Source organism: Bos indicus x Bos taurus, chromosome 15, assembly GCF_003369695.1.
Source record: "Bos indicus x Bos taurus breed Angus x Brahman F1 hybrid chromosome 15, Bos_hybrid_MaternalHap_v2.0, whole genome shotgun sequence".
Lineage (NCBI taxonomy): Eukaryota > Metazoa > Chordata > Mammalia > Artiodactyla > Bovidae > Bos > Bos indicus x Bos taurus.
Genome location: NC_040090.1, coordinates 20628528 through 20653646, shown reverse-complemented (window position 1 = coordinate 20653646; position 25119 = coordinate 20628528). Strand labels below are relative to the sequence as shown.

Here is a 25119-nt window from a genome sequence, read left to right as displayed (position 1 = left end):
TAGATGGCAGCCCACCAGGCTCCTCTGTCCCTGGGATTCTCCAGGCAAGAACACTGGAGTGGGTTGCCATTTCCTTCTCCAATGCATGAAAGTGAAAAGTGAAAGTGAAGTCGCTCAGTCGTGTCTGGCTCGTAGCAACCCCATGGACTGCAGCCTACCAAGCTCCTCTGTCCATGGGATTTTCCAGGTAAGAGTACTGGAGTGGGTTGCTATTACCTTCTCCCTATTCTCTCCTAGATATTCTCAATTTTCCCCACCATACCAGCATGTTTTCAGCCCACAAATACGCTCTTGTAATGACTATAACTTTTTTCTTCTTGACTCAATTACTCTCTCCCTCACTTCTTAAAGTTCACTCTTGGTACTTTCAAATTCTAACCTCTATTCACTCCTTAAGGGATTCCCTGGTGGCTCAGATGGTGAAGTGTCTGCCCGCAAGGCGGGAGACCTGGGTTCCATCCCTGGGTCAGGAAGATCCCCTGGAGAAGGAAATGCCAACACACTCCAGCACTCTTGCCTAGAAAATCCTATGGACGGAAGAGCCTGGTGGGCTACAGTCCATGTGGTCACAGAGTCGGATACAACTGAGAGACATCACTTTCCTTCTTTAATTTCACTCCTTAACAACCAGACTTCTGCCCTCATGTTCTACTAACTTTTTTTTCTATTATGACCTTCAAATTAGCAAAAGGACTTGTTCCAAGTTTCATACCATTTAACAGCATTGTAGCACAACTGTGTAGACTACTTATTTTCAAACAGCCCCTTTTCTTCATTTCATGGTACCACTCCCTCTTCATCCTCCTACCTTTCTCACTGTTCTTGTCAGGCTCCCTCTCCCACATTAACCACTCACAAAATCCTGGCATTCCCCAAAGCTCTTTCTTCTTTAGCCCTCTCTTCAAGTCTTCCACTCCCTCCATAGATGATCTTATTATACGTTCAAATTTCATCTCTATGCTATGCTATGCTATGCTAAGTCACTTTAGCTGTGTCCAACTCTCTGTGACCCCATAGACGGCAGCCCACCAGGCTCCCCAGTCCCTGGGATTCTCCAGGCAAGAACACTGGAGTGGGTTGCCATTTCCTTCTCCAATGCATGAAAGTGAAAAGTGAAAGGGAAGTCGCTCAGTCGTGTCTCACTCTTAGCGACCCCATGGATTGCAGCCTAACAGGCTCCTCCGTCCATGGGATTTTCCAAGCAAGAGTACTGGAGTGGGATGCCATTGCCTTCTCCATCTCTATGCTAGTAAGTCTTAAATCTCTATCTCATCTCCCAACCTCTTGCCTAAGATTAGATTCATGTTGCCACATACATGATATAAATTTCAAGTCAGATGTCCTGCAGTCACTGTAAGTTAAGCAATTTCCAAACTAAACTCATTTTCATCCACCAAATCTGCTGCTTCTTTCACATTCCTTATGTCATTTAGTGATATTATTCTGCTAATCTGCATAAATTATTATACTAATCTCAGAATCAGAGTTGACTCCTTTCCCTTTTAAAATCCATTATATATAAAATGTGATTAATCCTGCTAATTCTACCTCCAGTCCTTCTTGCCTCTGTCTCTTTTCTCTGTATTCACTGTTGTTGTTGTTCAGTCGCCCAGTTGTGTCCAACTCTGTGCAACCCCATGGACTGCAATCCTCACTACTGTTGCGCTAATTCACATCCTCATGGGCTCATGGTTAGAATATTCTTCTTATTGATCTCTTCCCATAATGCTATTCTCCATACTACTGCAAGAGTTATTTTTCTAAACTGCAGATCTAAGTCACTTTTCTGCTTTAAAAATCTCAATGGCTTCCCATTACTTATAAAATAAAATTCAATTTACTTAGAAAAGAACTCTTCAGAAGATGATTTCAACCTCATTTGCAATGTCACATTCTAGATCAGACCATTCATCCTTGAGAAAGCAATCTCATGCCTCCATCATTATCCCCTTTCTTAAATGGAATGCCCAGAGTGGAGTGAGAAGTATAAGAAGCAGGCACCTTATGTCTGGTGAAACCCTATTCATCTTTCAAGTCCAAATTCTAGGGCCATCTTTTCTCTAAAACTTTCTACAACCTAGTTAAACAATACAATTTATTTTGTGCTTTCATAGTAATTTGTTAATACTAATACTACTAAAAACACTCCATACTATTGTAGTTAATAATTATCTGTCTTTTGAGAGTGTGAGCTCTTTAATAATCTTTGTATTTTAGGCACCTTTGAAAATCCAGCACCTAGTATAGTGCCTAACACATAACAGATGCTCAACAAATGTTGTGAATTGAATTTCTTTTGTGACACCCCCTTTCTCTAAATAATTTCTGAACATCTCCATTTATTACTGTCTTACCTATAAATATCTATTGGCTATATAACTGGCCAAATAAAAGCAGGTATACATACCACATTCTTTATGACATTTATGAATTTTAAAATATATTGTCTAGTAATATTCACTGTTTGATTTGTACAGTATTCTTTCACTATTTAAAAAAACAGCAGTATATATGATTTCATCTTATACTTGTTACTATCTTTTAGTTTTTTAAAAAACCTATCTTGATCTGACCTCAGTAGCAATACTACAATTACCCTTCACTCAAGAGTGGTGAAATGCTTACAGAGAGACAGAAATACAATTAAAGAGTAGATCTGACCTCCCACTCAAGAAAACTCCTATAGAACCAAAGCAGCTTTTAAAAAATTTAACTATGTTCTGTTTAGTACTGAAGCATGAAATGAAATGAATGCAGATGCTAAAAATCCTAAGACAAAACCAATTTCATCCAAATTATAAACAGGTCTCACCAGGAAAGCTGAATGCTTATTTCTCTTAATTCAGTTGACTCCTGCCCTCCCCACACCCCCTGCCCCGACCCAGGGGAGGAACATAGCTGAAATATCAGTAGGAAAAATACACGTTTACTTTTCTTATCTCAACTAAGTTTGGGGGGCATGACTGGCATATTCAAGTTTATAGTCTCTTTTTACATCATAGTTTTCCTTACCCTAACAGTACTATTTCCATGGTCTTTTAAACATTAGAAATGAGACAGAAGTGTTAGGATGCAAGGCAGATTAGCTGAAGCTAAAATGAAAATTACTATGTTTGTTGCTTAATTATGAACTTTACCTATATGGGGATCATTAAGCATTTTATAGTATTCTGATCTAATGAATTACAAAATACTTTTTGAGAATTTGGTAAAACTTGTCAAATTCATCAGTGAAAATCTGATCTCTCCAAAATACAAATTAAGAGAACATGTTAGCTGCAAATGGATCAAAAAATCAAGAATTACTTTTATAACAATTTATATCAAACAAACTCAACCACAGAATAGTACACAGATATATATTATTACAAACTATATTAATACAGTGTTAGAATTTTATAGTATAACTAGTATAATACTTTAAAATATCTTACTTTCCCAAAATATAGCTTCATAAACTTATAGTTACCTTCCATTTTTTTAAAATTCTTTTAAAAGAATTGAAGGCAATAAAAATAGATAATAAATAGAACAACTGATTTTGGGTTCACCAGTCTTTAAAGTGAACCTTATATTTCACAACTTTATATTACTTTACACGTTTTATTATCTACTTCACTGAAATTAAAATTTACTGTAAAATAAAAGAGTTGTGCCTTAAGCAAATAATCATGTTAATAACATAACAATTCTCTTGATAAAATGTTAATACTAAAGAACCCAACTACTGTATACATGTTCTAAACATGGCTTTAATATGACTCAATGAAACTATTGAGGAAAGCCAAAGAGATCAGCTAACAATAATAATGATATAATTCCTTATTATAACCATTTATTAAAACACTATCAATAGTTTTATGAAAAGGAAAATTAATTTTTGTCACCTATGAAAAGTCATACAAAATACATATAAATATACACATGTATATGTGTGGTTTTTCATGTATGAAAGCATTATAGAAAATTTTATTAAATTTAGCTTTAAAAACATTCACTTTTTAGAAATACAAGTGCAAGAAGAAAATGTGTCTGACTTTATTCCTACAATATTTTTGCAATATTTTCTTAGCATTTGTTATTTTAAATGTCTACAACTACTTAAAATATTTAAAAATTTTACTATTAAATAAACCTACATGCTTCTTCCAGGTTCCTAGTGCTTTCTCATGCTCATTTTGAAGATTAAGGAACTTTTCTTCATTTTCTTTTACCTTCTCCCTTTGCAGCTCATTATCTCTTTCAAGGGTCTGCAATAAAATTAATTATCCAAAAAATAATCAATACCACATTAATGAATTTTGATGTGTTTTATGTTGCTTGGACCTTTGCTTCTAACATGCTGAAAGTGCCATACAGATCAGTGATAATGTGCTATCTCAACAATAATTTTCATAAATTAACAGAAAGGTGCTTATAGTTTAGTTAACAGGAAATAGGGGGAGGTTATGAAAAAGAAATGGCTATAAAAGGGTATAAAAACATTGCCATTATTCAGTTTCACTGCATAAGTTTTAATGTACTGAAAAAAGTAATATAAAGTACAGCACTGAAAAATATGAAATGTAGCATAATCCAGCCTAACCCTACTAAAATTTTTTAACTATCACAGAATATATTTTCCCTATCTATTTATTTCAGAAATTAATTGGCTGGAAAACTCTTAAATACAATTAAAATTTTTAATTTCAAATTAACACTTTTTTAGTAGAACGTCAGTATTCACTCATTAACTTATTACTTCATAAATTAACATATTATATATTCACTACCACACTCTCCTCTTCCCTTCCCCAAAAAACCTTTAAAGAGTAAAATTATCACTGTTTTCTAAGACAAAGGTTTAAAAGATACTAAACCAGTATCACCAATATTATTAGGTTTCTTCAGTATCTGCTGATAATCCAAGTAAAATTCTGTAAAAAGACAAATAGTAAAACTCTAGCTGCATCTAATGTATCCGGAATTTCTATGTTAGTTTGTTTATCATTACTAAAGCTAAGTACATTCAGGGTCAACATCCAAGCCACACAAAGGATACAGAGAGAAAAGGCAAAGTTTTCCTCTACTGGTTTTCCAGCTCTCCCCACCAGAGGTAAAGTAGTTTCTTGTGTATCCTTTCAAAAATTGTCTATAAGCATACAAGTATATATCTTTCAAATCATACTATACATACTCTGTTGTGCTGCCATTTGCTTTTCTAAAAATATGAGTAATATATCTTCCTTAACTTCCATATCACTATTAAGATCTCATTTTAGAGGCTTCACAGTATTTCAACTATTTAAAAAGTCCTCAATTACTACACAGAATATCAGTATGTGATGACATAATTATGCAAAATTTTGAAAACATTTGATAAAACAATTTTAACACAAAGATTCTCCTCTGGCTCATAAAGAACCATGCAATTTGAGAGCACTCAATGAATACCTATTTTGACTGTCTCTATTTTAGGACAATGTAAATGTTTTTAAAGAAGTCATGATTTCATCTTGATTTATAGGTAATATGATTTCATCTTGATTTATAGGCTTCCCTGGTGGCGCAGAGGTTAAAAGGCCTGCCTGCAATGTGGAAGACCTGGGTTCGATCCCTGGGTTGGGAAGATCCCCTGAAGAAGGAAATGGCAACCCACTCCAGTATTCTTGCCTGGAGAATCCCATGGATGGAGGAGCTTGGTGGGCTACAGTCCATAGGTCGCAAAGAGTTGGACATGACTGAGCAACTTCACTTTGACTTGTGATAATAAGTTTCTAAATATATACAAGGGTATTATTTAATAGGTGCTTAGTACTTTAACATTCTAACAAATATTTACAGTATCTATTTATATTAGTAACACTATTTTAGAAGACAGACAAATCAAAAAATTCAGAGGAGATATGGGAGAGTATACCACAGAGTATCCTAGTAAAAATAAATGACCGAAAGTATTATGTTCTTAAAAAGCACATTAGATATATCAGTCATTTCCTGTCTGTAACTATACCCCCATCTAAAAGAAAGTGCCTGTATCTGGTATTCTCTGTTTCCATGTTTTGGAGACATTCCATCCTTATCCTACAATGTGAACTGACTGTTCTTTCATCCTGCTACACTGATCAGGCAATCTTTGAGAATTTCCTTTTTTCTTCTGTGGTGGGTCTCCTGTCTCCTAGATCCCATGATTTCCTCCTGGTTTATTCCCTTGTCTTGGTAAAGCAAGCTATTACTTTTTGATAAAGCAGACAAGTATCATATTTTTTGAAACCTTGCATGTCTGAAAGTTTGTTTATTCTAGCAATACTTATTTGTTTGGCTAAATACAGTACAGTTCTGTTTTGGAACCTCTGAAAGCATGGTTCTATCATCTTCTACCTTCCAGGGCTGCCAATGAGAAGTCTGAAGCCATTATGTTGCCGTTCTCATTTTGGACCTTCATAGGTGACCTACTTTTTTTGCCCGTCCCCCCACCCCCAGAGAGTTTTATAATATTCTCTTTTAGTATGAAATTTCATAATGATATGCATTGGTTTAGGTAAGCAAAACAAACTCAGATCCTTCAATTCTGGGTTACTTTCCTGCATTATCTCTTGGGTCATTTGCTCTCCTTCCACTCTCTCTGTTCTCTCTGAAACTCACCAGACCTCTTCAACAACCCCCTCATTTTCTTCCTTTCCTATTTTCCGTCTTCTTGTCTTTTGGTTCTACTTTCTTATTTTTTTATGTTATCTTCTAAACTTTTCATTGTACTTTTTATGTATGCTAATATATTTAAGGGTTATATTTTATTCTATGAATGTTTTTTAGATCCTAAATTACTGTTTTTGGATTAACAAATATATTTCTCTTAACTGGGTATATTTTTTTAGCTTCTCCAAGTTTTTGTTCATTACCCTATTTGTTTTGTCTGTTTTTCACACTGGAGATTTTCAAATACCCAGTGATCCTTAACTGTTTGTTCCTATTTAAGAATGAAGTATTAAATAGCCAGTTAAAAGTTTTGTCAACTACAAAGTTTTTTCACTACAGTGGTGGCTTCACTGTGCATTGACCTGGCTGAACTGTTTCATCAGGAGACCTTAATTGCAGGTTAGTCGCCACAGAATCTTCCATTCTGCTGCCTGGATGTTACAAGGCACTTAACTGTCCTCCAAATGGGGAGACTGCTTGGAGGCTTCAGAATTCAGTATATAGACTTTCCAAACTATTTTTAAAATAATACTCTCTGTACTGTGCTAGTAAACTAGGTCTCAACAAAGCCTTATTTGTAGCATTTGCCAATCTCATTAAAGTTAAAAAAAACAACTCACTGTGGTTAATTCAAGCTACCACTTATTTAAACCAGCTTACAAAATGACAACAGCTCTAATAACCAGCTCTCCCCGGTACAAACTGCCTCCAGCACACCACTGGATCTTTCCAGTCTCAGTTGCTCCTCAAACACTCCAACTAGTTCTCTATCTTTTGCCCATGAGAAGATAGGGAGTGACTGTGCAGATTAGGGAGAAGAATCTGAATGTGCAATAGCTTTCCATGCAGACCTTCTAGCTACTGGCACCAGTTGTGCATCTTACTTTAGAGGCACATGATGCTTGCAATTCCTGATAATTTCTGTTGCTTTAACTTGGGTTTTTACTTTCTCTCATTTGGTGAGTAAATGACTAATTTTCCATTTGGTTTAAAACTTTATTTTTATTGTTTCTTCTCCCCATTTCTGCATTCTTGTGGTTTTTATGTCATTTTATTGCAGCTTCAGAAGGAAATAGAAGGGAATGTATAGGTTCAATCCAATATGTTTAACCAGAAGCCCTGACCTGGCAATATCTGAACTTGCAGAGTCTGAATTTACTCACTGTTAATCACCCATTAATTTAATAAGATTTAATGAGCTCCTATTATGTGTCAGAAACTTTTTTGGGCTCTTATACTATATTAGTAAAAATGTTAGTATTTTTATGGAATTTATATTCTACCAGGGAATTATTTGGTATTATCTGCACCTGGATTAACAAATTTGAAAACCTTCTCTGACAAAATATATATTGTGGAAAATCAAAATAAAACCACTAGTTAATGCTTTAATATACCAAAAACTAAGTAAATTATTCTGGTTAATACTATGTTAACACTATGACTATAGCAGCAAACTAAATAAATAGTCTTCCTAACACTATGATTATAGCAGCATAACTATACTTTTATCTGGACTAAACTATAATTAAATCACAGTAAAAAATATTCTCTATCATGAGAATTTAGGTCTTCTATGCTCCAAACTGTACTTTAAAAAAAATAAGACAGATGACAGCATGACTGCAGAGCACTGAAAAACAGCAGGCCATTATGAAGAGTAATGATCCCTTTTAGTACAGGTGGAATTAGAATGCTCCTCAGGAAAACACTTAAGATATCTATGCAGCATAATCCTCAGCAACAGTTCAACATTAATATTTTGTTATACTATATATCAGTGGTTCTCCAACACCAGTCTGTAAACAAGAACTGATCCATGACAAAAATCTCACTAGTCCATGGCAAAAAATGTCAATGTAAGGTCATTGAATGTGTTTTCCTATAAAGGACTGTCCTTTATCTGATATTACATCCTTAATATACTTTTGGTGTTAAAATGTTATCTTTTATAAAATGAAAGTGATGATAGATGGTACTATTTTTTTTAATGCCCTTAACTGTTATAATAAAAAGCAGACAATTCTATCTCGTTCTTGCCAATACTTTGAAATTTTACTACTACATGAAATCTAGTTTCTCTACTATCAAGGCTTAGGCAATAACGGGTCTAGTATAAGAGAGAGGCATTTGGATTAACTAAAATATTTCCATTTATAGCTAAAAATCCTGGGAACAGTTGTTGTCATCATTAACTCAAAGACACTATTAGGTTGGTGCAAAAATAAGTATGGTTTTGCACTGTTGAACTTTGCCATTTGCTGTTGGAATCCATTCTTAAATAAATGTGGTTGTTATACATCATTTTGATGTGCATTTCTTCCCTTATGTTTTTTGCTAATGAATGATTTGCTGTTTATTTTATATGTACTTTAGTCTACAGAAATATGGAAATGATGTTAGACAAAAAGGAAATTCGAGAAATTTTTCTTGAGTTCAGAACAGGTCACAAAGCAGTGGAGACAATCACAACATGAACACATTTGGCTAAGGAACTGAATGTACAACGCAGTGGTGGTTTAAGAAGTTTTGCAAAGGAGACGAGAGCCTTGAAGATGAGCATAGTGGCGGGCCACTGGAAGCTGACAACGACCAACTGAGAGGATCACCGAAGCTACTACATGAGAAGGCCCAAGAACTCAATGTTGACATTCTATGGTCACGTGGCATTTCAAGCAAATTAGAAAGGTGAAAAAACTCGGTAAGTGGGAGCCTCATGAGCTGACCAAAAATCAGAAGCATTGTCGTTTTGAAGTGTCCTCTTCTCTTATTCTACACAACAACAAACCATTTCTCAATTTGGATTGTGATGTGCAAAGAAAAGTGGATATTATACAACAATCAGTGATGACCAGCTCAGTGGTTGGACCAACAAGAAGCTCCAGAGCACTTTCCAAAGCCAAACAAGAACGAAAAATAAGTCACGGTCACTGTTTGGTGATCTGCTGCTGGTCTGATCCAATCAGCTTTCTGAATTCTGGCGAAACCATTACATCTGAGAAGTACGCTCAGCAAATTGATGAGAAGCACCGAAAATGACAATTCTTGCAGCCAGCATTGGCCAACAGAAAGGGCCCAACTCTTCTCTGTGACAATGCCCAGTTGCATGTTGTACAACCGTTTGAAAAGTTGAACCAATTAGGCTACAAAGTTTTACCTCATCTGCCATATTCACCTGATCTCTCACCAACCGACTACTACTTCTTCAAGCTGTCTACAATTTTTTGCAGGGAAAAATGCTTCCACAACCAGCAAGAGGCTGCTTTCCAAGAGTTTGTTGAATCCCAAAGCACTGATTTTTATGCTACAGGAATAAACAAACATCTCTTGTTGGTAAAAAATGTGTTGACTGTAATGGTTCCTATTTTGATTAATAAAGATGTGTTTGAGCCTGGTTATAATTATTTAAAATTCAGAGTCCAAAACCATAATTACCTTTGCACTGACCTAATATATCATCTATGACTACCATAGGCCCTGTAGAATTCAACAATACATAAACACTTGATTTAGAGCTGATGAAGGGCAATTTGAAAGTTGTGGTCTTTGTATAACTGATACAGCAAGACTGGAATTTCCAACAGATCTAGGAAATATATCGTAACAGTGTAATGTTGTAGAAATAGTGCTGAAGTAGAATCGAGACAAAGATTTAATTCTGGTTTTGCCACTAATTTGGGGCCTTGAACTATACTGCTTGACTCTTGTGGATCTCCATTTCATCACAAAATGAAATGGTTGGATTGGTTAAACCAATAAGTCGGTTCTTTACATCAGGTGGCCAAAGTATTGGAATTTCAGCTTTAGCATCAGTCCTTCCAATGAATATTCAGGACTGATCTCCTTTAGCATGGATTGGTTGCATCTCACTGCAGTCCAAGGGACTCTCAAGAGTCTTCTCCAACACCACAGTTCAAAAGCATCAATTCTTCAGTGCTCAGCTTTCTTTATAGTCCAACTCTCACATCCATACATGACTACTGGAAAAACCATAGCTTTGACTAGACGGACCTTGTTGGCAAAGTAATGTCTCTGCTTTATAATATGCTGTCTAGGTTGGTCATAGCTTTTCTTCCAAGGAGCAGTGTCTTTTAATTTCATGGCTGCAGTCACCAACTGAAGTGATTTTGGAGCCCCCCAAAATAAAGTCTGTCACTGTTTCCACTGTTTCCCCATCTATTTACCATGAAGTGATGGGACCAGATGCCATGATCTTAGTTTTCTGAATGTTGAGTTTTAAGCTAACTTTTTCACTCTCCTCTTTCACTTTCATCAAGAGGCTCTTTAGTTCTTCACTTTCTGCCATAAGGGCGGTGTCATCTGCATATCTGAGGTTATTGATATTTCTCCCGGAAATCTTGATTCCAGCTTGTGCTTCATCCAGCCTGGCATTTCTCATGATGTACAGTCCTGGGTGTTGTTTGGAAGGAATGATGCTAAAGCTGAAACTCCAGTACTTTGGCCACCTCATGCAAAGAGCTGACTCATTGAAAAAGACTCTGATGCTGGGAGGGATTGGGGGCAGGAGGAGAAGGGGACGACAGAGGATGAGATGGCTAGATGGCATCACTGACTCGATGGACATGAGTTTGAGTGAACTCTGGGAGTTGGTGATGGACAGGGAGGCCTGGCATGCTGCAATTCAGGGGGTCGCAAAGAGTCAGACTCGACTGAGCAACTGAATTGAACTGACTCTGCATATAAGTTAAATAAGCACAGTGACAATATACAACCTTGATGTACTCCTTTCCCAACTTGGAACCAGTCTATTGTTCCATGTCTGGTTCTAACTGTTGCGTCTTGATGTACACATGGATTTCTCAGGAGGCAGGTCAGGAGGTCTGGTATTCCCATCTCTTTAAAATTTTCCATAGTTTGTTGTGATCCACACAAATGCTTTGGCATAGTCAATTAAGCAAAAGTACATGTTTTTCTGGAACTCTTGCCTTTTTCAGTGATCCAGCAGATGTTGGCAATTTCATCTCTGGTTCCTCTGCCTTTTCTAAATCCAGCTTGACCATCTGGAAGTTCGTGGTTCACATACTTTTGAAGCCTGGCGTGGAGAATTTTGAACATTACTTTGCTAGCATATGATTTGAGTTTAATTGTGTGGTAGTTTGAGCATTCTTTGGCATTGCCTTTCTTTGGGATTGGAATGAAAACTGACCTTTTCCAGTCCTGTGGCCACTGCTGAGCTTTCCAAATTTGCTGGCATATTGAGTGCAGCACTTTCACAGCATCATCTTTTAGGATATGAAATAGCTCAACTGGAATTCCATCACCTCCACAAGCTTTGTTCATATTTGCAGATAACTGGACTTTATGAAACTTTTAAAAATCTTTTATTGGAGTAGGTGAAAGGGTTAAAAGAAGGGAGAGATTTGGCTCTAGCATAAGTTTTCCCTCTCTGCCTTCCAGGTGAAATTTGTACAGTATTGGGGGGGCAGGCAAGAGAAATGAGCGAGGCAAACCTCTCTTTACATAACTAATCATAGAACATCAATGGTGAAAAGATAGTGTTTCACTGTTCAGGTTAAGTTTGGTTTCGTTCAGTGAGGATGGATTCAGTATAATTTCTGGGGCCATATGCAAAATTTAAAAAAAGAAGAGAAAAAAAAAAGCTATTAAAGATACTGATACTAAACCTTTTCTTTATGGTTCTTCCATCTCTCTTTGTCTCTCTACCCCTATCCACCTGTCAAGGTGCTTTTTATTTTCTCTTTAATGTCCCCTGGGATAAGATAGTCAAAGGCCAAAGACAGATCCTCACAGATGCCTAAGGGCCTCACCACACAACTTAGCTTTGAGTTCTACCTCCTGCAAGCTGCAAGACCCATGTATTATGTTCTGTCTGAAGTTGGGGAAGTCAGTCTCTCCATCCCATGGGCCCTCTGGCGTTCTGGCTGAAGTTGGGGAAGTCACTCTCTCCATCCCATGGGCCCTCTGGCAGATGGGTAACCCCTAAAGGATTGCAACTGCCAGGCAGGGATGCAGCTCACTACCTGGACTGAGGACTCATTTCCTGCCAAGACACCTACCTCATGTGCTAGGCATGGTCAACCTGGGGAAAAGATGCTGCAGGGCACATGTACTCAACTCAGACCCACCCTGCTACATCTAGGCCTCTGCCAGTGTGGGGTGTGCATGCTAAGTTGCTTCAGTTGTGTCCCTCTCTTTGTGACCCTATGGACTGTAGCCTGCCATGCTCCTCTGTCCATGGAATTCTCCAGGCAAGAATACTGGTTGCCATGCCCTCCTCCAGGGGATCTTTCTGATCCAAGGATCAAACCCACCTTTCTTATGTCTCCTGCATTGGCAGGTAGGTTCTTTACCACTAGCACCAGCTGGGAAGCCCAAACATTGGTAAATGACAATAGAACACACAGGCCTCTATCCACCAGTGTGACCCAGCCAACATAGAGTGGTGCAAGATAGGAGCAGAGAGGATAAGGCTGTGCAGGGCCCAGGGCACCAAAGGGCAGAAGAGACAGCAGCCAAGAATGGTTCCTTGGAGGCAATGGGGGGCTGGAGAATGCCAAAGCTGGGGCTTCAAGCCCTGGTGCAAGTTCCATTTTACCATCAGACTTAATTTACAAAGCATACATTTAAATATAAAAGTTAATAAAAATGTCAAGGAAGTGACCACAGAATATTAAACCTGAAACTTGAGGCTCCTCTGGCTATCAGCCTTATGCAACTATACTGGTTACATTCTCATGAAGCTGGTCCAGGCCTCTGCTGATGGTGGTCTTTTCATCAGAGGTGAATATACTTTTCTTGGGAAATGTTGAGCTTCATTGCTTCATTATCAAGAATCCCTTCAGAGGGGCACAAATATCTTCCACTGGCCACCACAGTGGAACATGTCCCCAACTCCTCTTGAGTTAGACATCCCATCACTTGCCAGTTTCTGCTCTTCCACTAACCACTACGTTCCTTCATGTGAAGCCAAGGAACCACCATGTTCTTGCTTATGACCCTTCTAGGGCCATACAGCATTAGAACAAGCATAATACACACTTCAAGTCCCACTGGAACAGATTCCTCCAAAAACTTTACTCCTTGAAATTTCTAGACTGAAACCTGGGCATCAGTCTAGATGTTCTTGGTACAACTTCCAAACTTCAAGAAATATACATCAAATTCTCCCACAAAATGAATTTGTCACAATTTACTGGCAGCACCACAGTGAACCTTTAGGTTCAATAGCATCACAAGCATCCATCTAAAAAATTAAGATGGCAGTCTCCCCTTCTTGTACCCCAATTTTTACATAATTTTCCTGTAGACTCCTTCATTTTGATTCATGAGGGGAAAGACATCTCTCTAAACTAGGGATGTAAGAGAAAAGTATCACTTAATGAACCCTCATTCCCAAAACACTCCCATAACTTCTTCCTCTCCCCAGTCATTTTCTTATACATACTGGGAAGAAGATCATGAGGTGATTGCTGTGGTAAAGGACCAGTTCTATCATGTTCTTGTGAAAAGGGATCTGCCTCCCACCCCACTTCTGAAAGCTCACTGATTCCTCTCCTAGAATGTGGTGTCACTTGTCACCTTTTATTTCCAGTTTTGAATCTTGAGAAAAAATACCCAATCTGTTACAAAATTAAATCAATTACTTGTTAAAACTGAATGTTTAACTAGTGACTTAAACGCTAAAAAAATGCTCTTTTTTGTCTTCTTTGGACACTGATACCAAGTTGATGAAGGAGGTCAATACTTTACCCCTAAAATTAAAAATCTCAGATAAAGCTGGACATATGAAAGCAACTAAACAGGTAAAGTTCATTAGATAAAATATGCATATATATATATATATATATATATATAAAATCAGGGTATGTTTTATATATATATATATATATCCTAATTATTTTCTTTTATCACCTTCAATTTTTCTTCCATTTCAGTATTAGCTTGAGTCTGTTGCTGAAGTAACTGCTGCAATTGTTGGAAAGAAATGATGATACCCTTTAAAAAAATATAAATATGATATATTAATTGAAAAAGTTTTAAGGCAGTAGGTATATGTTTCTAAACTCACATTCTTAAAATATATTTTCTAGTTTCTTATTACAGTTTAATTTCAATGCCATAATAAACAATATATTAAAATAAACTAATGGCACATTTATTAATATTTAATGCAATTTGTATTATATGATCTCTTACAAAGTACTATTTCTAAGAGTTCCTCAAATAATTAACAAAGTTTTTGAAATGGGACATGGATTCTGAGACACTACTGAAAAATGTAAAGTATTCAAAACAAAACTACTGTTGGCTTTCTCCTCAAATAGTAAATATATCGCTACTAAAATGGCATAGTGCTAACGGGTGAGGATGGCCTGGTATGCATTCAGGATCAAACAGAGAAAAATCAGAAGAGAAAAAAAAAGAAAAAGGAGAAATTTTATTCACATATCTTTTTCTAAGAATAGAATAATTATAAATATGAAATTCAAATGAGAGTATAATGTCCTATAAAAGCATGCTATAAGGATAAATACATTTCAATAATTATCTACTAGAGTACCAGTAGTCTAAACTAAGGAAAACAGTGATTTATATTTATATACTTTATTTATAAATTATTTTAGTGTAATCTTTTTCCAGCTTTATTGAGATATAATTGACATATGTGTAAGCTTAAAGTATAAAATATGATGATTTGATACACATATGTATTGTGATATAATTATTAAAATAAGGTTAACATCTCTATTACCACACATAATCACCAACTTTTTTGTATGTGGGAGAACATTTAAGATCTATTCTCTGTAAAAAATAAATAAGCTACAAGGATATATTGTACAGAACAAGGAATTCAGTCAATATTTTATAATAACTTTAAATGCAGCATAATCTAAAAATTTTGAATCACTGTTGCATAGTTAAAACTAATATAACATTGTAAATCAACTAGACCTCAACTAAATAAGTATTTTTAAACATGTCTTCAGAGTCTCATTAAAAAAAACTCTACTCTCTTAGCAACTTTCAAATATGACATCATGCTGCACATTACATACCTAGAACTAACTCATTTTACAACTGGAAGTTTGTACCCTTAGATGACCATCTCCTCATTTCTCCTCTGATTTTTTTTTTTGGCAGTACTTTATAGCATGTGGGATCTTAGGTTCCCAAACAGGGATCGAACCTTCACCCTTTGCATTAGAAGCGTGGAGTCTTAACCACTGGACCACCAAGGAAGTCCCTGATTTATTTTTTATGTGAATACAGGTTAGACTTGGTTTAAAAGGTACATATGTGATCTATTCAATATACACCGAGTGTTTACTGAGTGCTAGGAATTGACCTAGGCATGATTCAATTTGTTGTTTATCTTCCATACTGTATTTGGTTTTCAGAATATTTACTGACTTCCAAAATATCTCATGATTGCTTGCCTGTTTTTCGTCTTGAATACAGGTTATCTCTTCATTGATCTTCTTATTTAATTCCAATTCCTAAAAATTTGAATAATTTTAAAGTTAAGATACAACATTCAGCAAATTATACATTCAATTCAGGACTTAACAAATTCAGGAGTATCATGACCTATTTTTACTCCAGAGTACCAATGTTTGTCTACTGTTGAATTAATGATTCTAGTGAAGTGAAGATGGTGTTAGAGATTCAATACAGGCTGGTGCAAACTTATAAGTGTTAATGTTGAAGACAACAAAATTTCTCATCTCAAAAAGCTTTCCTGAAGATATCATTATGCCAGACGATTACCTGAAAGTGAAAGTGAAGTCACTCAGTCATGTCCAACTCTTTGCGACCCCATGGACTGTACCCCTCCAGGCTCCTCCATCCAAGGGATTTTCCAGGCAAGAATACTGGAGTGGGTTGCCATTTCCTTCTCCAGGGGATCTTCTTGACCCAGGGATTAAACCTGGGTCTCCCGCATTGCAGGCAGACTCTACTGCCTGAGTCACCAGGGAGTATTACCTCTAAAAGGAATTGTAAAGTGCAAGTCGCTCAGTCATATCTGACTCTTTGCGACCTCATGGACTATCCAGTCCATGGAATTCTCCGGCCAGAATACTGGAGTGGGTAGCCTTTCCCTTCCCGAGGGGACCTTCCCAACCCAGGGATTGAACCCAGGTCTCCTGAATTGCAGGCTGGTGCAGGCGGATTCTTTACCAGCTGAGCCACAAGGAAAGCCCTGATTACTGGACACCAAAGTAAAGTAAAAATAAAGTGGTTATAGATAGATAATGCCAAAAGGTATCTAGCAATTTTTCAAAAATTCATGAAATCTTTCTTTACTATGTATATTAACTCTACAAAGAAGGGAAAATTTTGTATCATACTCCTCTTATTAAATTGTTTACATAATCTCATAAATTTTACAAAAATTTTAATTTTATAAACAAGGATATATTTAAATAAATACCATTTTGAGTCTTTCTTCAAGTTCTTGAAATTTTTGTTCTTTAATTGTTAAATTGTTTTCTGCTCCCATCTTCTGTTGTTGACATGTGACTTTGGTGTTTATCAAGTCTAAGGTTACTGTTTTAAGTTCCTTAACATAAAAAACATCAAACAAAGAATTCAGTATAGATATTTCATTAAAGCAAGGCACTTTTCTGACAGTTTAAAGTTCATTTTAAATCTATTCTAGTACAGTCCATGGGGCTGCGAAGAGTTGGACACAATTGAGTGACTACGACTGACCCGTTAAGGTCTATTTTCCCTACTTGCCTTGCGAGATAATTAGCCAATGTGGAAATGCTGTCTGTGGTTACAGAATAGGCAAACACAATGACACAAAGCTAGAATGCATGATCTTTGTTCTTAAAAAGAATACACGAACTAAATGAACTAATCAACCAGAAGTAGGGTGTTTTCCCAGATGACTTATTCAACAAAAATCCTCTAAGATAAAAGATTATATGAAAGATTATAAATTTCCAAGTTATTAGCAGCTAATAAGAAAAATTTATTTAAGAAATAATTATAATGTGATGAGTGTTTTAACAGGAAAAGTTTAGGAAAGTACAGAAGTTTAAAGGATGAAACAGTTTGGTCGAGGGCATGAGGAAGGCATTACACAGGACAGTGGTATTTAAACTGAGTCTGTAAAGATAAATTTTTGCAGAGGACAAAAAATAAGTAGATATTCCAGGCCAAAACATTCAGAAAAGTACAGAAACATGAAAAAGCATGGTATTTTTCAAGGAAACAGAACTAAAATAATATGACCAGAACTAGTATGTCATGGGTAAAAGGGAGGAATTTAAGATACTTGCTCCTTGGAAGGAAAGCTTTGACAAACCTACACAAGTGTACCAAAAAGCAAAGACATTACTTTGCCAACAAAGGTCCATATATAGTCAAAACAATGGTTTTTTCCAGTAGTCATGTATGGATGTGAGAGTTGGACCATAAAGAAGGCTGAGTGCTGAAGAATTAATGCTTCTGAATTGTGGTGCTGGAGAAGAGTGCCTTGGACAGCAAGGAGATCAAATCAGTCAATCCTAAAGGAAACCAACACTATTCAGTGGAAAGACCTGATGCTGAAGCTCCAATACTTTGGCCACATGATGCAAAGAGCTGATTCACTGAAAAAGACCCTTACGCTGGGAAAGATTGAGGGCAAGAGAAAAAGGGGGCAACAGAGGACGAGATGGTTAGATAGCATCACCAACTCAATGGACATGAATTTGAGCAAACTCTGGGAGACAGTGAAGGACAGCAGAAACTGGTGAGCTACAGTCCATAGGATCACAAGGAGTCGGACATGAATTAGTGTCTGAACAACAAGTTTTGACTAGAAATTTGGCAAAATTCAAGTATCAAAAGATTTGTAGGCCAAGCTAAAGAGTTCTAATTTTACAGACAATGAGGAATTAACCACTGAAGGATTTTGCTTAAGAGAATGACATAACAAGATGTGCCTTTTAGAAAAATAACTCTGGCATCATTACAAAGGACAGAATTTACGGTGACATAAAAGAAGTCTACATTGTGAAGTTACATGTTCATGGAGTTTAACAGATACATCTGAATACATTTAAATCCAGAAATACCAACTTCTGAGGGGGTGTGTATTCTATAGTACTGCTGTTTTGTTCAAGGATCTGATTTTCTTGATTATACAGCATCATAACCAGAGATCAACTTGCCAACATCTGTTGGATCATAGAAAAAGCAAGAGAATTGTAGAAAAACATCAACTCCTGCTTCATTGACTACAATAAAGCTTTTGACTGTGTGAATCACAACAAACTGTGGAAAATTCTAAAAGAGATGGGAATACCAGACCACCTGACCTGCCTCCTGAGAAACCCGTATGCAGGTCAAGAGGCAACAGTTAAAACCAGACATGGAACAATGAACTGGCTCCAAATTGGGAAAGGAGTATGTCAAGGCTGTATACTGTCACCCTGATTATTTAACTTCTATGCAGAGTACATCATGTGAAATGCTGGGCTGGATGAAGCACAAGCTGAAATCAAGATTACCGGGAGAAATATCAATAACCTCAGATATGCAGATGACACCACCCTTATGGCAGAAAGTGAAGAGGAACCAAAGAACCTCTTGATGAAAGTGAAAGAGGAGAGTGAAAAAGTTGGCTTAAAACTCAATATTCAAAAAACTAAGATCACAGTATCCGGTTCCATCACTTCATGGCAAATAGATGGGGAGACAATGGAAACAGTGACAAACTTTATTTTCTTGGGGTAAAAAATCACTGCAGACAGTGACAGAAGCCATAAAATTAAAAGACGCTTGCTCCTTGGAAGAAAGGCTATGACAAACCTAGACAGCATATTATAAAGCAGAGACATTACTTTGCCAACAAAGGTCCATCTACACAAAGCTATGGTTTTTTCCAGTATTCATGTATGGATGTAAGAGTTGGACTATAAAGAAAGCTGAGCACAGAAGAATTGATGCTTCTGATCTGTGGTATTGGAGAAGACTCTTGAGAGTCCCTTGGACTGCAAGGAGATCAAACCAGTCAATCCTAAAGGAAATCAACCCTGAATATTCATTAGAAGGACTAATGCTGAAGCTCCAGTACTTTGGCATGTGATGCAAAGAACTGACTCATTAGAAAAGACCCCAATGGTGGGAAAGATTGAAGGTAGGAGGAGAAGTGGATGACAGAGGATGAGATAGTTGGATGGCATCACCAACTCAATGGACATGAGTTTAAGCAAGCTCCAGGAGTTGGTGATGGACAGGGAAGCCCGGTGTGCTACAGTCCACGGGGTTGCAAAGAGTTGGACACAACTGAGTGACTGAACTCCCTTTGAACTCTGAAAGCCCCCAAGAGAAACCACAAATGCCAGATACTAGCTTCAGAAACATGATATCAGGTTCTGCTAATCAGCAACACCTATCTTGGATATTGGATCCAGAACTAGTCGGTAGAAGCAGAGGCCATGCTAGTCGTGTCAAGCCTCCATGAACAACAGTGGTACTCCTGTAGCAGTAGCAGTATCCACTATGGTCAACAGCGATGGTATAAGTAGTATAAAACAGCTTAGTGGTGGAAGTTGGTTTCCTGCTACGGTTCTGGATATACATTCCCTGGCTGTTGACAATTTTCCAAGTCTGAGATGAACAACATCCAAATTCCTTTGCTGAAAAAAATCATCTTACAATTAAAAATCTTTATTAGTACATTTCAATTTTTAAAAACTGAAATTGGTTCATTAGGATGATGAGATTATAGGAAATTTTTATTTTCCTCATTTTGTTTTTTAAGTATTTTCTCTTTTTTTCTAAAATAAACACATTTCTCATGTATTAGTTTTTGAATAGTATGTAAAGCTATTGAAACAGGTGCAATCACTCCACTTTTAGTAAGAGGAAAGATGACAAATGACTGAGTTCTAAAAAAGTCCAAGATTCATGGATTAAATAAGCTGCTAATACAGAACTCAACAGAGGTAGGGATGAAACCAAGAGAGTGTGGTATCAAGGAAGCTGAAAAAGGAGTAGCAGAAAACTGGGCTCTCAATAGCTCCAGAATTCTATGTTACAGCCTTAGCCACCTAGACAGAAACTCACCTGATTAAATCTCTTTGGGTTTAGTCCAAAATCCAGGAGAAAAAATTCATTGTTCTCAGTTCACATATCCCCTTTAGATATGTATACTGCATAAAATGACTGCTAAAGTAACCACATGGGTCAAGAGATAGGGCTTTATTCTCCTATCTCCAAAAAGCAGGCAGACAAAATTATGCACTAAGAGAACAATCAGCATGTATTGAATAAGGAAAGAAGTTTAAATGAAGCTGGTGAGCCTAGAAGAGTAAGTAGCATACTGGATATCCTGCATTTGTACCTCCTGATTCATTTTCCACTCTTTCTCTATGACCTGTGTGGCTGGCATCTGTGGATACCGCAAGCAAGTTCCCTTTCCTCTCCCTTTGTTGGGTTCAATCTCTGGGAGGCACCAGTAATCAGTATGCTAGGAAGACAGAGTGATTGAGGTATTTTTCCCAGCTCCCTCCCTACATGACCACAAACTGGCAACAGCTCTGTACCTTTACCAAAGGCCACAGCTTCTGATTTGCAGCTTTCTTCAATAGCTTTACCTATAGCTCTCTCCAGGTTCCAGGATCTGTTTCCTTCCCTTGTCATCACCAGGTCTAGGAGGTGTAATCATTCCCCAACTGCTTCTATCCCTTGTTGGCTTCCCTTAACCCGACCTACAAGTCTGTAAATGGCTCTTCCATCAGACTTCTCTCAATTTCCCATTCCAATGTACCATGTTTCCTGACTCAGTCCCATTTAATACAAGTAAATTGGAAGAAGGCATTTCAAGTTGCTATAAGGAACATGAAGGAGAAAAAGGCAAAAAGACAGGGAAAATTAAGAATTATGATAATGGAAACAAAGACTTTTAGATTACAAAGAATGAAGATACTTATTAGGAAGTAGTAGGAAACAATGTTGGGACCAGATCATGGAAGTTCCAGAAAGCTAATTTTAAGAAGTTTAAGACTAAATCAACACATTGTATACCATAAGCTTAAATAATGTTGTATGGCAACTGTATCTCAATAAAGCTGGAAAAAAGTTTGGGACTTGATTTGAAAGACAAAGGAGAACCATTCAATTTAAAAGTCTTTCCACATGTGCTAAGTAGATGTGTCAGGCATATACAGACAATGTATTAAAAGAATGACTTAGTAAAATTAGTCTGGCAGAAAGAGTGAACAAAAACTGAAGGAAAGAACACTGGCTAAGAGGTATTTTATTAATCCAGGAATGAGATGATGAATGTCCATACTACTGGAAAATGGATAATGAAAATATGAGACATTCTGAAGGAAGATATAATCAAATAGGCAGAGGAAATGAAGGAAAAAGATTATTTCAAACTGTCTAAATGAAGCGAGAATAGGAAACTGAAATGTGAAAAAGAGAAGCATGAAAATGAAAAGAAAATGAAAAAGGTGCTTCACTGATGAAACAGATGAAAAATCTATAAAAGATAAGTAAGAGATGGATGATATTCTGAGACTGACTCTTCAGTTCAGTTCAGTGGCTCAGTTGTGTCTGACTCTGCGACACCATGGACTGCAGCATGCCAGGCTTCTCTGTCCGTCACCAACTCCCAGAGCTTACTCAAACTCATGTCCATGGAGCAGGTGATGCCATCCAACCATCTCATGCTCTGTTGTCCCCTTCTCCTCCCACCTTCAATCTTTCCCAGCATCAGGGTCTTTTCAAATGAGTCAGTTCTTCGCATCAAGTGGCCAAAGCATTGGAATTTCATCTTCAGCATCAGTTCTTCCAATGAATATTCAGGACTGATTTCCTTTAGGATTGACTGGTTTGATCTCCCTGCAGTCCAGGGGACTCTGAAGAGTCTTCTCCAATACCATAGTTCACAAGCATCAATTTTGAGCTTTCTTAAGAGACTGACTCTTAAGAAAGCCAAAAAGCACAAATCACTAAACTTAAGTCATAGGGTGTTACTGTTCTAAAAGAAAATTAATTCATTATTTTTCAAATTATAAAAGGTTACATATGATAAATTCCCTCAAAAAAAGTTTCAGTGTATCAGTGATGAGTTCTTTATAGGCAGCAAGATGGTTTCCTTTGAAAGAGTTCTATGAATTTTTTTGGTGGGGGGGCAGGGTCAGAGGAGAAAGGATGGAAAGAATGAAGAATCAATGGGTGGGTGACCCTGAAACTACAGTAAGTCATAAAAGGAGATGACCTGCAAGCAGCTAAAAATACAGAACTGCAGATTAAAAGAAATGTAGGCTGGAAATATAGATATGAAGTCATCTACATAAAGTGAATGACTGCATTAAGGAGGATGAGCTAATTGAAGAAAAGAAAGATGTTATGACAGAGCTTTAGATGAATTGGGGAGAAAAATAGGACAATTAGGGAGCCAGAAGAATTTATTTGTACCCAAAGACAATGTATCACAAATAATTAAAATCAATAGATTTTGTATTTTAAATATCATTTTGTACAAAATACAATATTCTGTAATGAAAAACATGAATTAGTATCAGGATGCTTGGGTTATAACTATCAGAAAACCATACTTAAACCTTTAAATGATAAGGTTTTATAATTTAAAGAATAAATTTCATAAATAAAATGAAATTTATTCTGTAGTAAGAGGTAATTTAGGAATTGCATAGCAACTCATTGCATAGTCCCTTCGTGGAGCACCTTCTAAAGAGTAAGGATATTTTTTCTTTGAACCACCTCCCCCTGGCCAGAATTAGATCACATGCTCATTCCTGAACCAAATACTGGCATGGAGATTGGAGATGATATTAATTAGTTTAAAGTCAGACTGATCATATGAGATGCACTGGACATTGAGGAATTATCACAACATCTACTACGTGAAGAATTTCAACTAACATTATAAAATTTACAGGTTGTTTAGAATATTATTGTACTGTTCGTACAGTATGTGGTACAAAGTGATGATAAATAGAGACTCTTTTTTACAAGCTACTCGATATTGAGTAATTCACCTAACTGTTGGATCCAGTTAGTGGTTTTTAAATTGTGCTCCAAGAAGTCCTAGAGGTTCCACGGCCCCCCTCCATAGCTGCTGATAGAGAAGAAAGAGTCAACATGCATGGCTCCAGTGTTCTTTGAATTCTCCCTTCAAGCACAAGTGATCTCCTTTGTTTTATTTGTTGTTGTTGTTGTTGTTCTTTTGTTTTTAATATAAATTTACTTATTTTAATTGGAGGCTAATTACTTTACAATATTGTAATGGTTTTGGCATACATCAACCTGAATCCACCACGGGTGTGCACGTGTTCCTCATCCTGAACCCCCTTCCCACCTCCCTCCCTAAACCATCTCTCTGGGTCATCCCAGTGCACCAGCCCCAAGCATCCTGTATCATGCATCGAACCTGGACTGGTGATTCGTTTCACATATGATATTATACATGTTTCAATGCCATTCTCCCAAATCATCCCACCCTCACCCTCTCCCACAGAGTCCAAAAGACTGTTCTATACATCTGTGTCTCTTTTGCTGTCTTGCATACAGGGTTATCGTTACCATCTTTCTAAATTCCATATATATGCGTTAGTATACTGTATTGGTGTTTTTCTTTCTGGCTTACTTCACTCTGTATAATGGGCTCCAGTTTTATCCACCTCATTAGAACTGATTCAAATGTATTCTTTTTAATGGCTGAGTAATACTCCATTGTGTACATGTACCACAGCTTTCTTATCCATTCATCTGCTGATGGACATCTAGGTTGCTTCCATGTCCTGGCTATTATAAGCAGTGCTGCAATGAACACTGGGGTCTACTTTGTTTTAATACTGAGCCTCCAAATCTTTAACAGAAGGTTCTACAATTCAAAGAAAGATTAAAACCAATAAATCAGATGATCTCTACGATTCCATGAAATTTAGAGATGATATGAACAAGATAAATAGAAGATCTGAAGAAGAGAATTAGTCATTGAAGAAACAGAATATAATTCAAACATGAAGGGAGAAAAAGCAATTAATAAGTTGGAAGAAATTTCACACTTTCCTATCCGGAAAAAAGTTTATCAGATGAGGCTATGTTTCAGTTGTCTTGAAAGTCAATACAAATAACCCTTTATAGTTTTGGTGCAGAAAAACCAAATCCATCAAAATTTACCTTAATTTTAACCTAATTTCACTTGCATGTAACAATAATGCCATAAATTTCTACAGCATGATAAACTTTCTGAAGTGCTTTTCCATATATTATATTTGTTATAAGGGGCTTCCCAGGTGGCTCAGTGGTAAAGAATCTGCCTGCCAATGCAGGAGACATAAGAGACACAGGTACGATCCCTGGGTTGGGAAGATCCCCTAGAGGAGGGCATGGCAACCTGCTTCAATATTCTAACCTGGAGAATCCCATGGACAGAGGAGCCTGGCAGGGTATGGTCTTAGGGTCACAAAGAGTTGGACACAA

The 25119-nt window shown here is 36.9% G+C and overlaps 1 protein-coding gene across 1 annotated transcript in view; it reads right to left on the bottom strand.

The window, feature by feature from the left end:
- The window catches only part of CCDC73 (coiled-coil domain containing 73), a 106003-nt gene that overhangs the window by 27662 nt on the left and 53222 nt on the right, over positions 1 to 25119 (bottom strand). Inside the window, exons 9-12 of the mRNA XM_027561965.1 lie at positions 17093 to 17221; positions 16098 to 16157; positions 14569 to 14652; positions 4140 to 4250 (exon numbers count right to left, since the gene is read on the bottom strand). Of these exons, the coding sequence (XP_027417766.1) occupies positions 4140 to 4250; positions 14569 to 14652; positions 16098 to 16157; positions 17093 to 17221 (384 nt within the window). The remainder of the gene's footprint in view (positions 1 to 4139; positions 4251 to 14568; positions 14653 to 16097; positions 16158 to 17092; positions 17222 to 25119) is intronic.